The sequence below is a fragment of the Ostrea edulis genome, chromosome 4, assembly GCF_947568905.1.
Source record: "Ostrea edulis chromosome 4, xbOstEdul1.1, whole genome shotgun sequence".
Classification (NCBI taxonomy): Eukaryota; Metazoa; Mollusca; class Bivalvia; order Ostreida; family Ostreidae; genus Ostrea; species Ostrea edulis.
This window is the reverse complement of record NC_079167.1, coordinates 80294208-80317944: the sequence shown is the minus strand read 5'-3', so window position 1 is coordinate 80317944 and position 23737 is coordinate 80294208. Positions and strand designations below refer to the sequence as shown.

The 23737-nt window shown below is 36.3% G+C and overlaps 2 protein-coding genes across 2 annotated transcripts in view; one reads left to right on the top strand and one right to left on the bottom strand.

Annotated features, from left to right (window-relative positions):
• The window catches only part of LOC125670719 (centromere protein C-like), a 64323-nt gene extending 45784 nt beyond the window's left edge, over positions 1–18539 (bottom strand). The window contains exons 1-9 of the mRNA XM_056163848.1: positions 18245–18539; positions 16650–16699; positions 11071–11159; positions 10059–10288; positions 9824–9873; positions 9575–9663; positions 7524–7606; positions 5166–5182; positions 3800–3840 (exon numbers count right to left, since the gene is read on the bottom strand). Coding sequence (XP_056019823.1) covers positions 3800–3840; positions 5166–5182; positions 7524–7606; positions 9575–9663; positions 9824–9873; positions 10059–10288; positions 11071–11159; positions 16650–16699; positions 18245–18253 — 658 coding nt within the window. The 5' untranslated portion in view covers positions 18254–18539. The remainder of the gene's footprint in view (positions 1–3799; positions 3841–5165; positions 5183–7523; positions 7607–9574; positions 9664–9823; positions 9874–10058; positions 10289–11070; positions 11160–16649; positions 16700–18244) is intronic.
• A 13-nt stretch (positions 18540–18552) lies between these two features.
• LOC125670720 (HAUS augmin-like complex subunit 3) overlaps positions 18553–23737 on the top strand; it is a 33633-nt gene continuing 28448 nt past the window's right edge. The window contains exons 1-4 of the mRNA XM_048906071.2: positions 18553–18729; positions 18925–19119; positions 20588–20701; positions 21359–21442. Of these exons, the coding sequence (XP_048762028.2) occupies positions 18944–19119; positions 20588–20701; positions 21359–21442 (374 nt within the window). The 5' untranslated portion in view covers positions 18553–18729; positions 18925–18943. The remainder of the gene's footprint in view (positions 18730–18924; positions 19120–20587; positions 20702–21358; positions 21443–23737) is intronic.

Sequence of the window (23737 nt, the reverse complement as noted above, 5' to 3'; positions counted from 1 at the left end):
AAAGGACAAGACAATTCTGCTTTTAGGTCCCCCCCCCCTCCCCCCTGAATGAAAAGGGTTCTCAAAACAATGGAAATTTCAAATTGTATGCTTAAAGTGTGTTACTTCTTAGATTGATATAAAATTCACATGTTTTGGTGAAATTGTTTGAAAATTCCTGTAATAATTTTCAGCTGTTGTCATCTTCAAGTGCAGGTGTGAATTGAAAACCTATGAGTTGACAAAGCACCGGTGTGGTATCCTATAGATAAATGGACACAGTTCACTGCTCCGGTGAAATTAGTTTCCCTCTCTGCGTCTTCAAAATCATATTGTGTTAAAACAAGGCTTATCTCGGCATTGCCTAAGTAATTGTGTCGAATGGACACAAGTTACAGTACATGTACCATCAATTTAGTCATCAAGAAAATTGAAACTGTGCAGACACTCCCTTACTACAGTGTACCATCTTTGAGAACATTAATCAGCTTGATTTTATAAATCATTACTGAATTTTCAATTTCAAATGATGAATGAGGGAGAGGGGGTTCATTTGAATTCATGTATAATAATGAATACACAACAGTTGTTTAAACAGTACACTGATCTGTTAATTGGTTACTATTTACTGGGCACATTTCAGATTGAACTGATCTGTCAGTTGATTACTATTTACTGGGCACATTTCAGATTGAACTGATCTGTCCATTGATTACTATTTACTGGGCACATTTCAGATTGAACTGATCTGTCAGTTGATTACTATTTACTGGGCACATTTCAGATTGAACTGATCTGTCCATTGATTACTATTTACTGGGCACATTTCAGATTGAACTGATCTGTCAGTTGATTACTATTTACTGGGCACATTTCAGATTGAACTGATCTGTCAGTTGATTACTATTTACTGGGCACATTTCAGATTGAACTGATCTGTCAATTGATTACTATTTACTGGGCACATTTCAGATTGAACTGATCTGTCAGTTGATTACTATTTACTGGGCACATTTCAGATTGAACTGATCTGTCAATTGATTACTATTTACTGGGCACATTTCAGATTGAACTGATCTGTCAGTTGATTACTATTTACTGGGCACATTTCAGATTGAACTGATCTGTCCATTGATTACTATTTACTGGGCACATTTCAGATTGAACTGATCTGTCAGTTGATTACTATTTACTGGGCACATTTCAGATTGAACTGATCTGTCAGTTGATTACTATTTACTGGGCACATTTCAGATTGAACTGATCTGTCAGTTGATTACTATTTACTGGGCACATTTCAGATTGAACTGATCTGTCAGTTGATTACTATTTACTGGGCACATTTCAGATTGAACTGATCTGTCAGTTGATTACTATTTACTGGGCACATTTCAGATTGAACTGATCTGTCAGTTGATTACTATTTACTGGGCACATTTCAGATTGAACTGATCTGTCAGTTGATTACTATTTACTGGGCACATTTCAGATTGAACTGATCTGTCAGTTGATTACTATTTACTGGGCACATTTCAGATTGAACTGATCTGTCCATTGATTACTATTTACTGGGCACATTTCAGATTGAACTGATCTGTCAGTTGATTACTATTTACTGGGCACATTTCAGATTGAACTGATCTGTCAGTTGATTACTATTTACTGGGCACATTTCAGATTGAACTGATCTGTCAGTTGATTACTATTTACTGGGCACATTTCAGATTGAACTGATCTGTCAGTTGATTACTATTTACTGGGCACATTTCAGATTGAACTGATCTGTCAGTTGATTACTATTTACTGGGCACATTTCAGATTGAACTGATCTGTCAGTTGATTACTATTTACTGGGCACATTTCAGATTGAACTGATCTGTCAGTTGATTACTATTTACTGGGCACATTTCAGATTGAACTGATCTGTCAGTTGATTACTATTTACTGGGCACATTTCAGATTGAACTGATCTGTCAGTTGATTACTATTTACTGGGCACATTTCAGATTGAACTGATCTGTCAGTTGATTACTATTTACTGGGCACATTTCAGATTGAACTGATCTGTCAATTGATTACTATTTACTGGGCACATTTCAGATTGAAGATGTTTGGAAAAATCAGTCAAATCTAATATTTAGTGTACAAACAAAAAAAGGGGAAAAAGTTGCTTCTTATTGATTCTCCATAACCAGCTGACAAAATGTACACTCAATGCTCTAAAAACTCATTGTAAATACAGTCAAACCTGTATTAAGAGACTGTCCAACGGAGAATGGAAAAAAGGTCACATATGACAGGTGGTCTCTTAATACAGGTTGCCTATTTTTCGCAGTTAATGGATAAAATTTCGCAAATAATTTGTACAATGGAGAAAATGACTACATGTATTTGGAATTTATCATTAAGAATATCAAGTACGGTTTTAATAGTTGTAAAATAAAATTAATAATACACTGTAGTTAAAAATCTAGAATACAATGTGTTGTATCATAATTTTTTATTCTTCAAAAATTACATGCATTTCATATTACACATTTACATGAGATTTAAAAATTATTTATGAACTGCATGTAGATTTTCTAAAACTAATAAACACTTTGTTGTAAAGGGTATTTATGTATAGCCTACTTGTACAGTGTAACTGAAAAATGCAATGCTTGTCGTAAGAAAGCAAATGATGAAGTGTTGTGTCTCCCTTTGTACAATACATGCTGGAAAAATGTTATTCAATTTGAGAAACATTAAATAAATCACAATATCCATTGTACATGCACAGCAAATCTTTTAAGTTTAGAACTAATGCAGGCAATTTTCTTGAACTCGGACGTGTCAAATACTCGGGACATGTCGAAGTGAGCCACTAGTTCCGGTCATTATTCTGGAAACCTCGAGTATCTCATGCAGGAAAACTGCGAATACTCCGTTTAAAATTTCAGTCCTAAGCACAATATTTACCTGATTTATATCGCAATCGGGCAGTTTTTTTTCTACTCTGTTTAACATAATGGTATAACAAGTGATAGATTTTCATTTCCGATCTAGCCTACCCGGCACTTCTTAAAGTTTGTCGAAATTCACACCTTCAAATACACCGGCCTTGATTCCCTGATCCTTGATTTTGTTAAATAAACTCAGGTTTTATTAATTAACCACACACGACACTGCATGTTGACAGCTTGGGTATAATAATTTATTCAGAGGGCAGACTGAACAAGATCATCGCCAAACTGTGCGTATTAAAACGAAAGTGTTAGGGGCGATAATTCCCAGAATAGTCGGCTCAACCGAAATCGAAAGTAGTAATCACGTTGTAATCGAAAAATGTACAGTCGTTAAATAGAGGTAAAATTTCGTGAAAATACACGAAAAGGTTGTAAAAATCATGGTCGTTGGTCGCGTCAGACAGGTGGTCGTTTAATACAGGTACAATATATAGAGTAACGTCTTGGGGGGAACTTTTTATGGTCACATACGACAGTGAGTCGCTTAATACAGTGGGTCGCTATGGCAGTTTTGACTGTATATATACACAGAAACACACTTATCACAAATGCATTTCCAATTGATCAATGATGATTCCTAAATAAAAGCAATCATGAATAAATGTTGTTTCAAAGTACAGTCAAACCTTGTTATCTTGAACTCGATGGGACTGAGAAAATACTTCAAGATATCCGAGGATTCCAGATATCATGGGTAAAATACTCAAAGAATAAGTGGTTGGGACTTCTGAATCTGACATATCTGTGGTATTCGAGATATGAGTGTTCGAGATACTGAAGTTTAACTGTACGTGTAATTAAGAACAAAACCTAACCTGAATTTGATTCCTCAGCATCAGTGGACTCGTCACCATAACTACAATTCCAAATCCAAATCAACGTTAAGGAAAAAACCCATGGAAACAATAGGCCCAAGGGCCATAGTGCTCACCTTAGACACCTTACACATACCACAACAAAGACGGACAAGTTTGGGGGACTTAAGAGTATTTAAACTCCTACGGTGGACCTGCTCCGGCTTCAGGAATAAAGAAAACTGAATCTACACTACTCATCTGTGGCCAGTCTTGGTCTTATGGGGTCATAATTTCTTACAAACCTGCATTGAGGACAATGGATACTAAAAAATTTCATAGAAATCTGTGAAACAGTTGCTAAATTCAACATTTTCCCCTTGAATCGTTAGTACTTAATATCGTGAAATGACTCATATATATCAAATTTAGAGAACATGAATTCTCAAGCGGACTGTTGATCAAGAGTTTGTACTGTATTTCAGCAATATAAAAATATCGTAATTTTATTTTGTGAGGTGTGCTTCTCGCTAAATCACACGATATACAAACATACTTAGAATTTTGACATATCGTGTACTTAGGGCGGTTGAAAAGATCTAAAATTGAATTTTCCGATATATCCCAGTAGTCAATGTGTGAACAAACTGAAATCTTTAATATAGATCTTCTATAAAAGTTAGGGATTTTCTGGCCCAGTAGTTCTTGAGAAGAGACTATTTTAAACACTCCACCATATTTTCCCAATTTTACTAATCAATTATTAATAATTTTCTCCCCTTGTAAAGAAGCATGGTCCTTCATCTGAACAAACCTGTTTAACGACAGACAAATTTTCACCAAAAATAAAAAACCTCAATGAAGCCTATGGTTTACAAAGTAAGCCCTGCACCTTCTTATTGTTAAACTTCTTAATCTAAATCACTACATGAATTGTTATGTAATGAATTAACGCACTTTCATTTAAAGCAAAGCATAAATTCTAAAGAAAATTATTATCCTCATTATACATTTATATAGTGCTTTACCTAATTCAGACAATTACCCTAAAGCACTTTACATGTTAAATAATAATAATAAAAAAAACTAAAACAAAGAATAATACATGTAGATACATAGAAAAAGGCATAAAATAATACTAAAACTGAGGTGGATGGTTTTTTTAAAACATTACTGTATACATAAATACTGAATTACAAATTAAATGCAAGCTTAAAAAGATATGTTTTAAGTTTGTTTTTAAAAACAACTAATAAACCTTTGACACGAAGATCCAACGGGAGGCAGTTTCATAGAGTTGATGAAGAAACATCAAACCGTCTTTCCTCAGTTTAGTACAAACGAAAATGTCAATATCTCTTTAATACATAAAATTCTATATACTTACTCTGTATGATCTTCAGTCTAAAATAGAAAAGATAAATATGAACATGAAGTCTTCCCAATAACTTGGTATGCTTATTTAGAGATGTACAATGTAAAGTGGACAGAGTGTGCCTGTCCTTGTCTGTTTTGTTTTTTGTCACAAATAAAACCCACACATAAGCATCGTAAAGCACTCCCTCATAGTATGACATTATTCAAAAATCGTTTCTCAAACACTGACTTTTCAATGGCGTCTATAATATTCTAAAATCACTACAACCTTGACCTTTTAACCGGCTGTTTGTTTTCTATAATAATATAAATGTTGTGGACACATGATTCACATTAAAATACTACATCAAAACTTCAAACTGATGCAATCATATTTGACCTAATGATCAAGCATAGAAGTGGATGATCGAATAATATCTTTTATAATTCAATTTCAATTTATTTATTGACATCACCATGTTGGCATACAGTCAAAATAACAAAACAAATGACAGATAACGAAAAAAAAAAAAGGAAGAGAAAAAAAATTACATAATGACTATAACATGCTAGACATATTCATATGGTTTTTTAAAGTCCATGAATTTGTTTTCTCTGCATAAAGCATCTATTTACATAGTTACACACACGTTTTGTAATATTATAATCACATGGTTTAACAATTTCTTTAATGGGATCAGTAGTATCAGTACCACAGTATAATTTATCTGACACTAAAAATATCATAATATTGAAATCAAAGTTTGTCATACACAGAACAGTAAAGCACAAAAAGTTTTTTGTTTTCAACAAATAATTTACAAGAATAGAATATACTTTTTCCTTCGGGTACTTTTGTAAAAATAGTGTGGTCTCCCCGACTCTTATCCCATATCTTTTCATTTTATATGAAGCTCAATGAGAAAGAAATCCATGAACAAGTGAACTCCAAACGTTTTAAGTTGAAGGTAGCGGTCAGATCTCCAATCAGCATATTTGGTTGGCCATCGAATGATGTGCTATTCTGTGTATCGGTCAGAGCGGTGTTGCAGGATACCGTCAGTACAAAGCCCTTCGGCAGTTCTCCATGATTTTCAGTAAAAACATGTAACAGTGACCTCCTGTTCTCAATGCACAATATTGCGTTTTTATCTGTTTTAAGGTGCTGGCATTTATTAACCCTCATGGCCAGCAAACTCGTTGCTGCCAAGAAGTGCGCCGCCATTACGATTCGTAATAAAAGAGACGTTTTATAAAATGTAGGGGCTTATTTTAATTAGACTGGATTACACCCTCTTTTGCTTGTCAGAGACTAAAATCTAACAGTAAACTGTGCAAAGCATCTACAAATACCATATACATTTATCAAGTAAATCTGGCATCAACAATACTTCACAAGATTCCTACTAGTACAGGTAGTTTGAAATCCTTTGCGTTTTATTTCTTTTATGCAATTTCATTAAAAATGTGTATCATCTATATAGTGTAAATAGAAATGTTTGCACTTTTATTTATGACAAATTTTCCTCATCTATTAAAAAAAGGTCAACATTTCCATTGTGCCAAATTTTGTTGTACCTAATATGCAGTATTGAATCAAATGGCTGTGATTAGGGCCTGTCCCTTGCCTCCAATCCTAATTGTTTCGTTGTTTTTTTTTAAAATCATCTAACCATCACAAGCATTTGTATGTATAGAGTCTGTAAAATTGTACAAGCTTATTGAGTTTAAGATCTCATAGTCTGCGAAAAAGTAATAAGTGGTTTCATGGTTTACAAGATGTTGTTCATTATAAATAAATATCTTTAATTTTGAAATAATCAATAAACCATGCACTCGTCACATCTAATACTGTAACTCCAATGACATTGAAAAATCACACAGTATTCATCACCTTGTGTTCCCTAACCTTGGACTAACTGAAACCAAAAGCAATCACACACACTACACATGTACATGTGCATTTTCCAGTGCCAATCCACAATATTTGTAGAATTAGACAAATGTATCTCTAAATCTGTGAAAGGCAATGATTCAAACACTTCCTCCATTACTTTATTTCAAAGACTGAAACCTCAAGAGGAAATATGGGTTTCTCTCATTGGACATGGAATGGTACCTTCATTCACATACCAACTTTCAATCCATCAATCTCAATCTGATTAAAATCAGCTCCCTGACCTTCCCCCTCCCCCCACTTTTTTTATTGTCATTACTCATGAATTGACAATGAAAAAATTGAAGCGGATTGAAGAGCTGATTTTCATCAGATTGTAAATGCCTGCACAGAACAAGTCATGATTCTTGCCTAACTTACCAGTTGAAGAGCTGATTTTCATCAGATTGTAAATGCCTGTACAGAACAATTCATGATTCTTGCCTAACTTACCAGTTTTGAAGGTTCTCTTGTGAAATTGACACTAGTTCTAGACAGACGGCTGGCCATACCAGAGCTGCTTAAACTGTCTGGCTCTGGAATAAAGTCATTGCCATATTATCAGGCCAAGCAAAAAAAGAGTAAAAAAAAGGTCATTGCCAAATTATCAGGCCAAGCAAAAAAAGGAAGGGAAAAAAGTCATTGCCATATTATCAGGCCCAGCAAAAAAAGAAGAAAAAAGTCATTGCCATATTATCAGGCCAAGCAAAAAGAGAAGGGAAAAAAGTCATTGCCATAGTATCAGGCCAAGCAAAAAGAGAAGGGAAAAAAGTCATTGCCATAGTATCAGGCCAAGCAAAAAAGGAAGGAAAAACAAAAGGCCCATGGGCCACATTGCTCACCTGAGTTACCTTGACCCATATCTGAAGACAATCCATACATATTTCCATGTAAAACCTTAGTCCGTATTGTGGCCCAAACCTACCCTTGGAGGCCATGATTTTTACAAACTTGAATCTGCACTATGTCAGCAAGCTTTCATGTAAATCTCAACTCTTCTGGCTCATTGGTTCTTAAGAAGATGATTTTTAAAGGCATAGGGTCTAAGATATTGGTGAAATTTTGCACGTTCCAAAAAGGTGGCAAAATTTAAGATCATAATTAGAAAATCACAAAAAGTTCTTCAGAATGTTTAAAAACACATTGGATACGATAGTAATTACAAAATAATTCCCTGTTGTCATTTGCCTAAACTGGTACCCTGTTGACTTCGCATCTGTAGCCACCAATCAGCAGGGTACCAGTTTAATATATTGTCCTCCAGACAAAATTTTTTTAAAGGGCTAAAACGTCAAAATTACTTCAATTTCAAAGCACTGCAGCTATAGATAACTCATAATTAATACTACAAATTTGATTTTTGGAGTTCTTCTTGCAAAATATTGTGATGTCATTTTTTAGATAAAAGATAGACCTTATGCCTTTAAATATTTTTTCTATTTATTCTCAAGTGAAACTTTGATCTCCTATTGTGGCCCCAATCTACCCCTGGTGGCCATGATTTGAACAAACTTGAATCTGCACTATGTCAGGAAGCTTTCAGATAAATTTCAGCTCTCATCAGTTCTTGAGAAGAAGATTTTTAAAGATTTTCCCTATATATTTCTATGTAAAACTTTGATCCCCAATTGTGGTCCCAATCTACCCCCAGGGGCCATGATTTGAACAAACTTGAATATGTACTATGTCAGGAAGCTTTCATTTAAATTTCAGCTCTTCTGGCTTATTGGTTCTTGAGAAGAAGATTTTTAAAGATTTTCCCTATATATTTGTATGTAAAACTTTGATCCCCTATTGTGGCCCCATCCAACCCCATGATTTGAACAAACTTGAATCTGCACTATGTCAGGAAGCTTTCATGAAAATTTCAGCTTCTCTGGCCCAGTGGTTTTTAAATGACCCCACCCTATTTTTGCATTTTTGTGATTATCTTCCCTTTGAAGGGGGCATGGCCCTTTATTTGAACAAACTTGAAAGCCCTTTACCCAAGGATGCTTTTGGCTAAGTTTGGTTATAATTGGCCCAGTTGTTCTTGAGAAAAAGATGAAAATGAAAAGTTTATGATGCCGCCGACAGACAACAGACAAATTTTGATCAGAAAAGCTCACTTGAGCCTTTGGTTCAGGTGAACTAAAAAAAGTCATTGCCATATAATCAGACCAAGCAAAAAATAGTCCCCCCCCCCCCCCCCCCCCATTCAAATGCAGTCTTTATTGTTTTTAAAATGCGGTGGGGCTTGAGAACCAATCTTTTTTTGTCCTTAGTAAATATGCATTTTTACAATAATCTTTTAAGAGATAATTGTGGTTTATTAATAAAGTCAAATGAATTTTCTATTGACAATGCTTCAGATACATTGTATCGACAGTCCATGGAAAAAGACAGACCCATGCTATCACAAATTATGTTACTTCGGTAATATCATTACAATTTGTAGAGCGACAATACATCCCCCAAATTCGATGTATTTGATTCAGTAAATATGAAAGAATAGAAAAGAATACCAGATTCAGAGAGAAAATCTTCAAATATCTCATATCCTTTCTCATCCACTCGGATGACCTTTCCTTCCGTCACGTCTCGCCCTGTCCGTCTACAAAATATTGAGATCGATTATCAATCATCAACTCTGTTCCACGTGTTGATACCTTAGACGCAGGTTTGGTATTTCTAAATATCTATTCATTAAACAGATAAGTAATGCTTAAGCAAATCATGAGTCACATGGCGGAACTTCTCAATACAAATCCCACCTGCCAATGTTTCTGTTCCACAGCCAGCCAAGCGCATTGTTGTCTGAAACCTACAAATATGTGTACATTAACATTTCAGACTGCATGAAAATGAAGTATCATCAAATCAAAATTGAGATCTTAAGTAAATGGAACAAAATTGTTTTTTAATCTTCATAAAGTGAAACATTGTGCAAAACATTCGGATCATAAATCAGTCTAATTTCCACCATTACACAGAAAAAAGAAATGTTACCTGGCTGTTGGTAATGGAGGAGATCCCCAGGGTATCCCCGGGTATCTGTGACAGGGTCCTTCCACGCGACGTCTGGCTACACATAGAAGAGTAAGCTGTGGAGTGGGCACAGGGCTGGGAAAGGCTGGGACCCTTCACTGTGACCTTTGACCTGTGAAGGTGACCCTGTCTATTCTCCTTCATCTTGTAGGCATCTTCAAGTCTGGACAATTCTGACGTTGTCTCAGCCTCTGCAAAAGATAACAGTCTGTACAGTTCTCTTAACTTATTTGTTCAACATTCAGTCCAAATGCGGATAAGCTTAATCAAAAAAAGTAAGTGTAGTTCTCATACACTGTGTAGATACTTATTTCCATTCACATCTGATTTACCAAAGGAAAAGTGGTTTTCAACTCTGCCAGCCTTCAGCTGCATTAACTCTATAATGATCTTTTACTGGAATTGATCTCAAAATACCACACGTACAAATATGCATACAGTATCTCAAATAAAAACTTCAATGGATCTATGAAAGCTCAATATGCGATTGTTATGAGCGACACAACAGGGGCTCCTTGTCTCCTTTTAATGTTACAATGCCAATATCAAAAAGATTTTCATCAAACAACTTCATTTTAATATAAAATGAACAACAAAGAATAGAACACTACAGTACTGTAGATTCCTAAATTACGCAAGGAATTCATTATTGGAACCTTTCGTGAGAGGAATCACCTGCGAAATAAAATTCCTCGTTTTTAATTTTCTGTTGCTAAAATACAAAGTATAAGTAAGTACTCTTGATTGACAGACCACACGCAAATTCATGTTCATGTGATTTGATGTATACGAGTCATTTTGCCATATTGAGGAATCGCGTAAAAAAAAAAAAAAAAAATCTTCAGTATGTTATTCCATACTGCAAATGTAAGATTCAGATTTTTAAGTGTTTGCTTAAACAACACCATCATGCTAGATAATTATGCAAATCCAAATCTGATTCATTGGCTTGCTTCCTCAAAACGTTATTCACCTGATTCTGATAAGTAATCCCTGAAGTCCTCGAATCCATCAGCATCTCTCCGAATACTCTTTCCCGCTGTTGTGTCAATACCAGTTCTCCTACAAAGGAAAAACCACATTAATTAAACACCAATTAGATAACAGAAGAGCTTCATTTATCTCAACGCTTTGGTGTGCAGTCAAATCCTCGAGATAAGTGTAGCGTCCTGACATTTGAATTGCCTTGATTTCTGCTATATACATGTATGTAAATGGCCTTTTCTACCAATGACAATAATAAAGAATGCTTCATTAGATTAATATATTTTATGATTAGTGATGGGCAATCGGACCAAAAACCACAATCGATTATCGACAATAATCGGACACATGTACTCGATTAATAATCGATTATAATCGGAATTGGCATTTAAGTGTTTCCCCCTCAAATGAGATGTAACAGAACCATTAAATGTATGGAAACATTTGAATTCTTCTTTGTTTCATTTGTTCACTGGTAAATAAATCAGAATTCCAATATATCAAGTAATGGAATTTATCTATAATCTCAATGTATCAAAGACATCAGAGATAGGCTCCTTTATTTGACTGTTGAATGTCGTTGTTATTACTGTCCTTCATATCTCCTGCCATTTTGTTTGCTTATTTTTGATCGGGTTTGACATACAGAAAATAAAATTTGAACAAAGTTGAAGTGATTTCCGGATTTTGTTTGGTCAACGATGTCGGCGACTTATATTTTGTAATCGATTAGTAGCATCGTAGGTATCTGAACGACCGACAATCGATCATCGGCGACAATCGTTTCATCACTATTTATGATATCGCAATAAATACAGGGGTATATTGTACACATCAAGCACTAAGTGTACTACATAACTCTTATTCAAATAAAGTAAACACGACTAAAACTTGTGCGGGGTGTACACATGATTGCTACTTAAGAGAATGTGATGACTAATGACCGACATTTGATACATCACTGTATGTATAGCCATGCAGGGCTCGAAATTAACATCTGCCCGTCAGTCTGTGACTGGTTAACAGTATGGTGGACTGACTGACATTTGATACATCACTGTATGTATAGCCATGCAGGGCTTGAAATTAACATCTGCCCGTCATTCTGTGACTGGTTAACAGTCTGGTGGACTGACTGACATTTGATACATCACTGTATGTATAGCCATGCAGGGCTTGAAATTAACATCTGCCCGTCAGTCTGTGACTGGTTAACAGTCTGGTGGACTGACTGACATTTGATACATCACTGTATGTATAGCCATGCAGGGCTTGAAATTAACATCTGCCCGTCAGTCTGTGACTGGTTAACAGTCTGGTGGACTGACTGACATTTGATACATCACTGTATGTATAGCCATGCAGGACTCGAAATTAACATCTGCCCGTCAATCTGTGACTGGTTAACAGTATGGTGGACTGACTGACATTTGATACATCACTGTATGTATAGCCATGCAGGGCTCGAAATTAACATTTGTCCGTCAGTCTGTGACTGGTTAACAGCCTGACTGACATTTGATACATCACTATATGTATAGCCATGCAGGACTCGAAATTAACATCTGCCCGTCAGACTGTGACTGGTTAACAGTATGGCTGACTGACCGACATTTGATACATCACTGTATGTATAGCCATGCAGGGCTCGAAATTACCATCTGCCCGTCAGTCTGTGACTGGTTAACAGTATGGTAGACTGACTGACATTTGATACATCACTATATGTATAGCCATGCAGGGCTTGAAATTAACATCTGCCCGTCAGTCTGTGACTGGTTAACAGTCTGGTGGACTGACTGACATTTGATACATCACTGTATGTATAGCCATGCAGGACTCGAAATTAACATCTGCCCGTCAATCTGTGACTGGTTAACAGTATGGTGGACTGACTGACATTTGATACATCACTGTATGTATAGCCATGCAGGGCTCGAAATTAACATCTGTCCGTCAGTCTGTGACTGGTTAACAGCCTGACTGACATTTGATACATCACTGTATGTATAGCCATGCAGGGCTCGAAATTACCATCTGCCCGTCAGTCTGTGACTGGTTAACAGTATGGTGGACTGACTGACATTTGAAACATCACTATATGTATAGCCATGCAGGGCTCGAAATTAACATCTGCCCGTCAGTCTGTGACTGGTTAACAGTATGGTGGACTGACTGACATTTGATACATCACTGTATGTATAGCCATGCAGGGCTCGAAATTAACATCTGTCCGTCAGTCTGTGACTGGTTAACAGCCTGACTGACATTTGATACATCACTATATGTATAGTCATGCAGGACTCGAAATTAACATCTGCCCGTCAGACTGTGACTGGTTAACAGTATGGCTGACTGACCGACATTTGATACATCACTGATGTATAGCCATGCAGGGCTCGAAATTACCATCTGCCCGTCAGTCTGTGACTGGTTAACAGTATGGTGGACTGACTGACATTTGATACATCACTGTATGTATAGCCATGCAGGGCTCGAAATTAACATTTGTCCGTCAGTCTGTGACTGGTTAACAGCCTGACTGACATTTGATACATCACTATATGTATAGCCATGCAGGACTCGAAATTAACATCTGCCCGTCAGACTGTGACTGGTTAACAGTATGGCTGACTGACCGACATTTGATACATCACTGTATGTATAGCCATGCAGGGCTCGAAATTACCATCTGCCCGTCAGTCTGTGACTGGTTAACAGTATGGTAGACTGACTGACATTTGATACATCACTATATGTATAGCCATGCAGGGCTTGAAATTAACATCTGCCCGTCAGTCTGTGACTGGTTAACAGTCTGGTGGACTGACTGACATTTGATACATCACTGTATGTATAGCCATGCAGGACTCGAAATTAACATCTGCCCGTCAATCTGTGACTGGTTAACAGTATGGTGGACTGACTGACATTTGATACATCACTGTATGTATAGCCATGCAGGGCTCGAAATTAACATCTGTCCGTCAGTCTGTGACTGGTTAACAGCCTGACTGACATTTGATACATCACTGTATGTATAGCCATGCAGGGCTCGAAATTACCATCTGCCCGTCAGTCTGTGACTGGTTAACAGTCTGGTGGACTGACTGACATTTGATACATCACTGTATGTATAGCCATGCAGGACTCGAAATTAACATCTGCCCGTCAATCTGTGACTGGTTAACAGTCTGGTGGACTGACTGACATTTGATACATCACTGTATGTATAGCCATGCAGGGCTCGAAATTAACATCTGTCCGTCAGTCTGTGACTGGTTAACAGCCTGACTGACATTTGATACATCACTGTATGTATAGCCATGCAGGGCTCGAAATTACCATCTGCCCGTCAGTCTGTGACTGGTTAACAGTATGGTGGACTGACTGACATTTGAAACAACACTATATGTATAGCCATGCAGGGCTCGAAATTAACATCTGTCCGTCAGTCTGTGACTGGTTAACAGTATGGTGGACTGACTGACATTTGATACATCACTGTATGTATAGCCATGCAGGGCTCGAAATTAACATCTGCCCGTCAGTCTGTGACTGGTTAACAGTATGGTGGACTGACTGACATTTGATACATCACTGTATGTATAGCCATGCAGGGCTCGAAATTAACATCTGTCCGTCAGTCTGTGACTGGTTAACAGCCTGACTGACATTTGATACATCACTGTATGTATAGCCATGCAGGGCTCGAAATTACCATCTGCCCGTCAGTCTGTGACTGGTTAACAGTATGGTGGACTGACTGACATTTGAAACATCACTATATGTATAGCCATGCAGGGCTCGAAATTAACATCTGCCCGTCAGTCTGTGACTGGTTAACAGTATGGTGGACTGACTGACATTTGATACATCACTGTATGTATAGCCATGCAGGGCTCGAAATTAACATCTGTCCGTCAGTCTGTGACTGGTTAACAGCCTGACTGACATTTGAAACATCACTATATGTATAGCCATGCAGGGCTCGAAATTAACATCTGCCCGTCAGTCTGTGACTGGTTAACAGTATGGTGGACTGACTGACATTTGATACATCACTGTATGTATAGCCATGCAGGGCTCGAAATTAACATCTGCCCGTCAATCTGTGACTGGTTAACAGTATGGTGGACTGACTGACATTTGATACATCACTATATGTATAGCCATGCAGGGCTCGAAATTAACATCTGCCCGTCAGTCTGTGACTGGTTAACAGTATGGTGGACTGACTGACATTTTGTTTTAGTCAGTCCGATGTGACTGGGTAATTTTCTAAAGCATCATTTTGGAAAATATACTTAGGAAATCTTATACACACATTTGGCATAGATCTACTTTGGTCTGTAGATATCAGACGAATCTGATTCGTGAATTATAAATCCAACATATGTGTTACATTATTGTCTGAGGCATATTGAGTTAAATTTCATTTTGATAACATTAATGGGATTGTTTAATTATTTCTGGAAAACTCTGTTGGACTGGTAAATTTTCCTGCGGACTGGTTGATATTATACCCCATCAGTCCAGCTGGACTGGTGACAAAAAGTTAGCTTCACGCCCTGCCATGATAAGGTGCCCAAACTACTTTCCTATGACTGACACCCCCCTTCTCCTAAGTCAATTAATAAGCAGTCATATTAGGTACAGCATTGGATTTTCACAGGCGCAGTTTTACGGGGCCTCCACTACAAAATATAGTCCATCACAAAAGCATATGTAATGCAAAACACTTGTAGTTTTAGGGGTTTGGAATTGTAAAGTTATGAGCCCTAATTTGAAAAAAAATAAATAAAAATCATATCGTAGTTAATTTGACTATGTCATTCAAATAACATTCTGGTAACACTAACTCATGATTCAGGGTTAGATCGATTCGGTTTGGTTTCAATTCAGAACAGCACGGTTCGGTTATTTTCGATTAGGTTCATGTTAGGTCCAATATTTTTAATGAGAAGCATATTTGATTTAATTCTATTCAAGCTGTATAACTCTGTGTCGTCATTTGCAAACATCATATCTATTTATAACAGCATTTCATAACTTTGATAGAAAAAAAGAGAACAATGACAGTCTATTAAAATTTGTTATATTAATGTGCTGCATTATGTTTGGATTATCAAACAAGTCTATTTTCAATCTAAAATGAATATGATATTGTTTTCATTGATATGTAAAAATTCAACAATTCTATCAATTGAGAGTCTTTGAAAATCTCTCCATGATTGATTTACTTCTCTTTCATATTAACTGTTAAATCATTTAATCTGTGGCATTATCTACGATGTTGATTTGACTCCAGCACTGACAGAAATGCTACATGTCATGTAAAGCTTTGAATTTTCACAGGCGCAGTTTTATGGGGCCTCCACTACAAAATATAGTCCATCACAAAAGTAGTATGTAATGCAAAACTCTTGTAGTTTTGGGATTTGGAATTGTAAAGTTATGAGTACAGGGCCCTAATTAAAAAAAAATAATAATCATATCATAGTTAATTTGAATATGTCATTTAAATAATATTCTGGTAACACTAACTCATGTTAGAAAGTAGCTTACCATCCATATTGTGTATTGAAGGGATTCACAAAACGCTTTCTGCTGCCTCTCTGAAAATAAAATACAACTTCATCATGTATTGTGCTGTTACCTATTTTCGATAGTATCCTAATTTCGATAGGTTATTATTTTTAACGATCATTCGATAATTGTAATGTCATTTTTCGGAATGTTTTCCCCAAAATCAGCGTCAGTAACAAGAAGTGTCAGATAGCCAAAAAGATCGAGAATTACGCTTTTCAAAGAGGTAAGACTACAATTCTGTATGCATCTATTCTGAAAACGCCATTTTTCCCAATGCCAAAAAAACACAATGAAAATCTGATTATTTTCCGTCGAAAACAGCGTCCTATTCATCTATGCTGTCGTCTGATAATAAACTCAATGTTGTGTTCTAAAAATAGATAAGCCTCTCTTTGGGTGAAATATCGGTTCAAGAGAACAGTATGGAAACTCATTATTGTCATAATACCATACGGTTTTTAAAAAAATTCTCTGTTTTAAAATTTGTTTTTATTGATTTCTTGTTTATTTCTTTGCAGATATTTTCCATCCAGAGAGGAAATTATAAGAATGACGATCCAGAGACCTTGGGCAATGCTTTCCAGTCGGTAAAATATGGAATGAGTGTCCATGCTGAATTGTTATTGCCAAATGTTTCCAAGTCTCCTAGACAACTTTAAAATATGATAAATGGGCGTAATAACATTGGGCGTGTGTCTTCAGGACCTTCACCACTATTTAAAATTGTTTGAAGTTGCTTTATTTGTTCATTATTTAATGTAATCAATTTGGTCGAAAAAATAAGAATAAAAGAATCATTCTATTTAATGTTGTTTTAACACTAACAGCGCGCCATACTTACTATCGAAAATAGGTGACGTCAGTCAAAACAAATTTGATTATGGCAGATCTAACGAAAGTTGAAATGCTACCTGGATTTTGATAGTTTTAAACAAAAAAACAGCATATATTCAGTAGATAGAGTCAATTGATTAGAACAGATAAAATTCAGGTGAGAAATAATTGCTGAATATATTAAATATGTAAAAATAGTACTGCACTATCGAAAACCGGTGACACCAGGATATAAGTTTAATTTGTCTATTAACAATTGGGACTTCTTGTAGATATACATATGTTAATCACACTAGCTCGTCTTGGTGCAACTATCCAGAGATAGAATCGCAAGGGTCTCTTATCCGCTCTGTTCTCTATCACACATATGACAAGTGTAAACTATTTATCATATGTGTGATACAGAAGAGATCGGATGAAATGCCCCTGTGGTGGAATATACAAGTTTAAACAACTAGCCACCTGGCTAGTCAGCAGTAGATAGAAAAACATTCAGACTGATGCTGTGGATCTTTTATTTACCGTTCTATACATTTTTTTTAAAATTATGCATAGTACTGCTTCAATGGGTTTCTTTAAGTTGTGTACAGTTCACAACGACATTTGAAATATTTACATACTAAATTTATACAAACGAATTAAGGTCTAATTAACTTAGTGGTCATGCTTTATTACAATCCCCGTTATCAAATATATGATTAAGAATACAATCAAGCCTAAATATATCATGTTCTTACTTTCGGCATCTCTTTTTTGTGGCAAATGTAATTAATTTCTGGGCCCTCATACGGCAAAGAAGTTTGTTTTTTCCGCCATTCGGTTTCAAAAATCTAAAGCTGAAAAGTCACGCTATGGAGAAATTATTTCCGAATAAACCTCACTTTTACATAGAGATGTAACTTTCAATAAATTATAGAATATGATGGCAAAATATTCTATTTACTTGAATGAACTACAAAGGGTATTTCTAAAAGTCAAAGTGATAGTATTAATGAATTATCATTAGGAAACGGAAACGGGTCATCCCAACCCGATTTTCTTTTTATCTGAATCAAAGTCACCTCGGCGCTTTATATACCGCGAACTTTCAGAAATGTGGAGGCCGAACTGAGTAATGAAAATATTGCAGAACCGTGAGAACGTCTGAAACTGGTACAGATGTAATTACTAACGTGACATGTTTACTCTGGTGGGTCATCATAGTTATCTGCTTTAAAGCAAGGTAAGCCATTGTCTCTGCTTCTTGAAACCTTAAAAAAAAAAAAAAGTTTGCGATCTTATTATAGGCCTAGATATCCATGCATATTTTCTTTTTGTATGATACACAGCGTTTGATACAATCTGAGCATTCTATATATTCTAGTTTGTTCAGATTGTATCAAAATTCTGTGGTATGATGTACAGTATTTCTAATTAGGATACAGGTTGACGTCAACATGAGTGCCAAACAAATGGTAGCAGTGCTTCAGGACCTGGGCTATCCCAAGGCTAGTAAACTAGACCCCAAGGGCCTTGAGTGGATGTTTGAAAATGACACTATGCTACCTTTTCTGGAGTGGTTTTGCAACAGTGTCAGTTCTGCAAATGTTCTCCCTAAGGAAGAAGTGAAGCAGTAAGCATTAGTTTTTAATGACTTATAATATATTTACGTTGTGACTGTTGAGATGAGTGAAGACCCATAAAATTTCAGGCATTTAATCAGTATTCATTTCACATGGGAAATATATATTCTCTGTAAAAAAAAGTCGAGAGGCATAGCCTTCATCGACTTCTCTTCGCAAGCATTCATATTTTTTTTGTGGAAAACATGTAAATGCATAAAACTGTCACAAGGAAATCAACACTTACTTGCTTTTAATCCATTTTCAACGTGTCCCCTGTCCCGGATTTACGTTAATTGATCTTGGGAGCTGTCTCAAAAGGGGACCAGTTAAGAGAAAAGCAGGCTGACGTAATCAGAGTTGTGATTTAAACCCGGGACAGGGGCATGTTGAAAATGGATTAAAAGCAAGTGTTGATTTCCTTGTGACAATTTTGTGCATTGCTGTTAAATGTTTGAAAACAACTTGTCTATTGCGTAAATCCAGGCACATCTGAGGTGAAACGTTGGTCAAAGCATAAACCGACTCCGGCATTTACACGTTTTCCAGAATCAAAACAAAGTATGCAAAGAGAAGTCGATGAAGGCGATGCCTCTTGACTTCTCTAAAGAGAATAGGGAAATATATAACACAGTCAATGTAAACAGAGCATTATGACGTCATTACTAGTTGTGATTTTTTTTTTTTTCAAAACACAAAAAATTGTACAAAGGTATGAGAAAGCTTGTCTAGAATTTGAAAACATTTATGGTACTTCCAAACTATTTATTTGATTGATGTGCGGGATTGTCCATGAAATATTCTGCAATGGTGACAACATTTTTCCGGAAGCATTATGGGTAATCCCCATCATTTTTCAGCTGATGAAGAGCAAATCACTTGCCTCAGTTGTGTAATCATTGGAGCGAGCTCATTGCAAAAGCTATTATACTTTAATTTTTATAATATACCACCTGTCAAGTTATACATAAACACCTGAATTTATAGGGCTAGACCTGAAAATCTATACATATTTTCATTCACGTGAAATTTAATGTACAGACGTGAGAGCGTGAATGGGGTTGAAAAGCTTGAATTTGTTGTACTGTCTACAGGTACATATCACATGTATGATGCATTGCTTACAACTGCAAAATATACAGGAGGAAATGACTATCATTACAGTCGAAAACATTGGAAATGTAAATATTCATGTTTAAAATGTCATTATGCACATCATGGAAATCAAATATGTATCAAAACTGGCGTCAGAAATTAATGTTCATAGTATATCTTTATGTATATATCGGTGTAAGTGAATACATTTTCTAAAGAGTTTCATGTTAAAATTCATTAAGATTTGAGTTAAGGTGAATGTATAATTCTGAATGAAAATAGGAAGAACATAACAAACTTGACAAATATTAAATTTCTGATTTTCCAATGTGCCTCATATTCTAATTTTTTCTTTCTAATAAAAGATCTGTACTAAATTGATAGGTTCCATTCATTTGAGAATACTGAGGAGGGCATTCTAGAGGGCGATCAGCTGGAACAAGCGTTAAAAAACTTGAAAATTTCTCAGAATGAGCAAGTGACTGAGGCAGATTTACAGTAAGTTTTGCTGTCATGGGAAGAGCTTAACTGAAACAGATTTACAATAAATTATGCTGTCATAGGACGAGCTTAACTGAGACAGATTTACAGTAAGTTATGCTGTTAAAGGAAGAGTTTAACTGAGACAGATTTACAGTAAGTTATGCTGTTAAAGGAAGAGCTTAACTGAGACAGATTTACAGTAAGTTATGTTGTCATAAGAAGAGTTTAACTGAGGCAGATTTACAGTAAGTTATGTCGTCATAAGAAGAGTTTAACTGAGGCAGATTTACAGTAAGTTATGTCGTCATAAGAAGAGCTTATGTTCAGAATACAATGAAATGGTATGTTTTATCATTTTTCATAAAATACCAATGTGTGTGTTTGTCTTAGTTGTGTCAGGCCATGAAGTCAAGTGATCAAAAGTATAATTTTTATTCATAAGGGAAGGACATAGAGTAGATTTCCACAAAATTACATGTCAACTTAAATCCATTTGTTGACAAGTCCACTATTTATATATATCAAAGGCCTAAACTTAAATGTTCTAGTGTCTTTTTAACTATTACTAAATCAATCCTCAGTTTTACATTTCAGAAAATCATCAATTATATAGATCTAACTATACTATGATAGTTGAATGGGTTGCAGTCAGCATAATATTGATTGTTTTAGACATGAGATTGACCAGTTATCACAGAGTTTGGAGAGAGGCAGAAAAAGAAAACAAAGTCTTATGCAGAAAAGAAATAAACTAAGGTAACATCAATTGTCATTTTCTAATAAAGAGTATTGGGAAATCCCACAAAAGTGTATTTTTAGTCATTACAATTTAGAGTTGTTGGTTGTTGCTTGACTTTACTGGACTATGAAGTGGTCAGGGTAGGATTTGGACTGATATACTTTCAGTATTTGACCAATTCATAAACTCACATAATTTTTAGTCCTATGCAATGACTAGTAAAATACATTTACTGTTTAAGGAATAAAAATTTACTTCAATTTTTTGGGCATATTTTACTTGTCATATATATACATGTATAGTTTTATTTTGTTTAAAGGCAAGTTTTTTTTAGGGCCCAATCTAATTAAAATTAGATCCTTTGATTCGCTCACATACAGGTGACTCTCGATAACTCAAAATTCAAGGGACCATGATAAAACTTCGAGAAATCAAGAGTTTGAAAGATCGAAATTCGTAAATTGAAGGTCCGCTGATATGGTTAAGATTTTACTGTAACCGAAAATGTTTACCAACAAGATCATACTGTTTTGGCTTGTTTTCCTTCATATTTGTCAGGTAGTTTATTTCCTCTGGCAATCAACAAATTCCAGGTAAGGTCCAAGGGGAAATTATTACACGCTTGGGTTATGGTGGGTATACGCTACCACCACTTCGAGAGATCGAGAGTGAAAAGCAATGAAATGTGTTTTACGGGACCCAACTTCACTTCGAGATCTCTCAATCTAATTAAAATTAGATCCTATGATCCGCTCATCTACTATCGTTACACTAGTGTGGGAGTAGTAAATGATCATAGGATCTAATTATACCCCCCGCAACAAGTTGTGGGGGGGTATACTGGAATCAGGTTGTCCGTCTGTCCGTCCGTCCGTCTGTAGACGCAATGGTTTCCGGACTCTAAAGCATTATCCTTTCCACCTACCGTCACCATATCATATATATGGACTACCCATGGGATGAAGATGTTCCCTATCGATTTTGGGGTCAAAAGGTCAAAGGTCAAGTGCACTGGACATCGAAGTAGCAATATGGTTTCCGGGCTCTAAAGCGTTATCCTTTCCACCTACAGTCACCATATCATACATATGGACTACCCATGGGATGAAGATGTTCCCTATTGATTTTGGGATCAAAAGGTCAAAGGTCACACGCACTGGACATCGAAGTAGCAATATGGTTTCCGGGCTCTAAAGCGTTATCCTTTCCACCTACCGTCACCATATCATACATATGGACTACCCATGGGATGAAGATGTTCCCTATCGATTTTGGGGTCCAAAGGTCAAGCGCACTGGACATCGAAGTAGCAATATGGTTTCCGGGCTCTAAAGCGTTATCCTTTCCACCTACAGTCACCATATCATACATATGGACTACCCATGGAATGAAGATGTTCCCTATCGATTTTGGGGTCAAAAGGTCAAAGGTCACGTGCACTGGACATCGAAGTAGCAATATGGTTTCCGGGCTCTAAAGCGTTATCCTTTCCACCTACAGTCACCATATCATACATATGGACTACCCATGGAATGAAGATGTTCCCTATCGATTTTGGGGTCAAAAGGTCAAAGGTCACGCGCACTGGACATCGAAGTAGCAATATGGTTTCCGGGCTCTAAAGCGTTATCCTTTCCACCTACAGTCACCATATCATACATATGGACTACCCATGGGATGAAGATGTTCCCTATCGATTTTGGGGTCAAAAGGTCAAAGGTCAAGCGCACTGGACATCGAAGTAGCAATATGGTTCGGTTTGTCATGCCATTTGTTTTTTACACTCAGAAAAGAGGTAGTTTATACCTATTACCAACACCCTTTGGGAGATTGGGGTAAGCGGGGGGTATTCTTAGTGAGCATTGCTCACAGTACCTCTTGTTTTAATTAGATTGGAGAGATGGAAAACTTCGAGAGATCATACATTCGAGAGATTGATAGTAAATTTGTTTTGTTATATAGAGAGAAAAATCGGGACCATGATTTCACTTCAAGAGATCGAATCACTTCGAGAGATCGAAGTTCGAGCCATCGAGAGTCACTTGTATATCGCTACAAAGGGTCACTAGATTTGACTTCCATATGCGATTTCATTAGATCCTTGTGTAGCGATATACGTGAGCAGATCAAAGGATTTAATTTTGATTAGATTGTTTAGGGCCCCACATGAAATGCGGGAACCCCATAGTAATCACATTGTCCGTTCGTCCATCTCTCCGTCAACACTATCTTTGTGACATTATAACTCAAACAATTTTCATTGTGCAGTTTTCAAATTTTGTACAGAAGTAATTTACAATAAGAGGAAGACA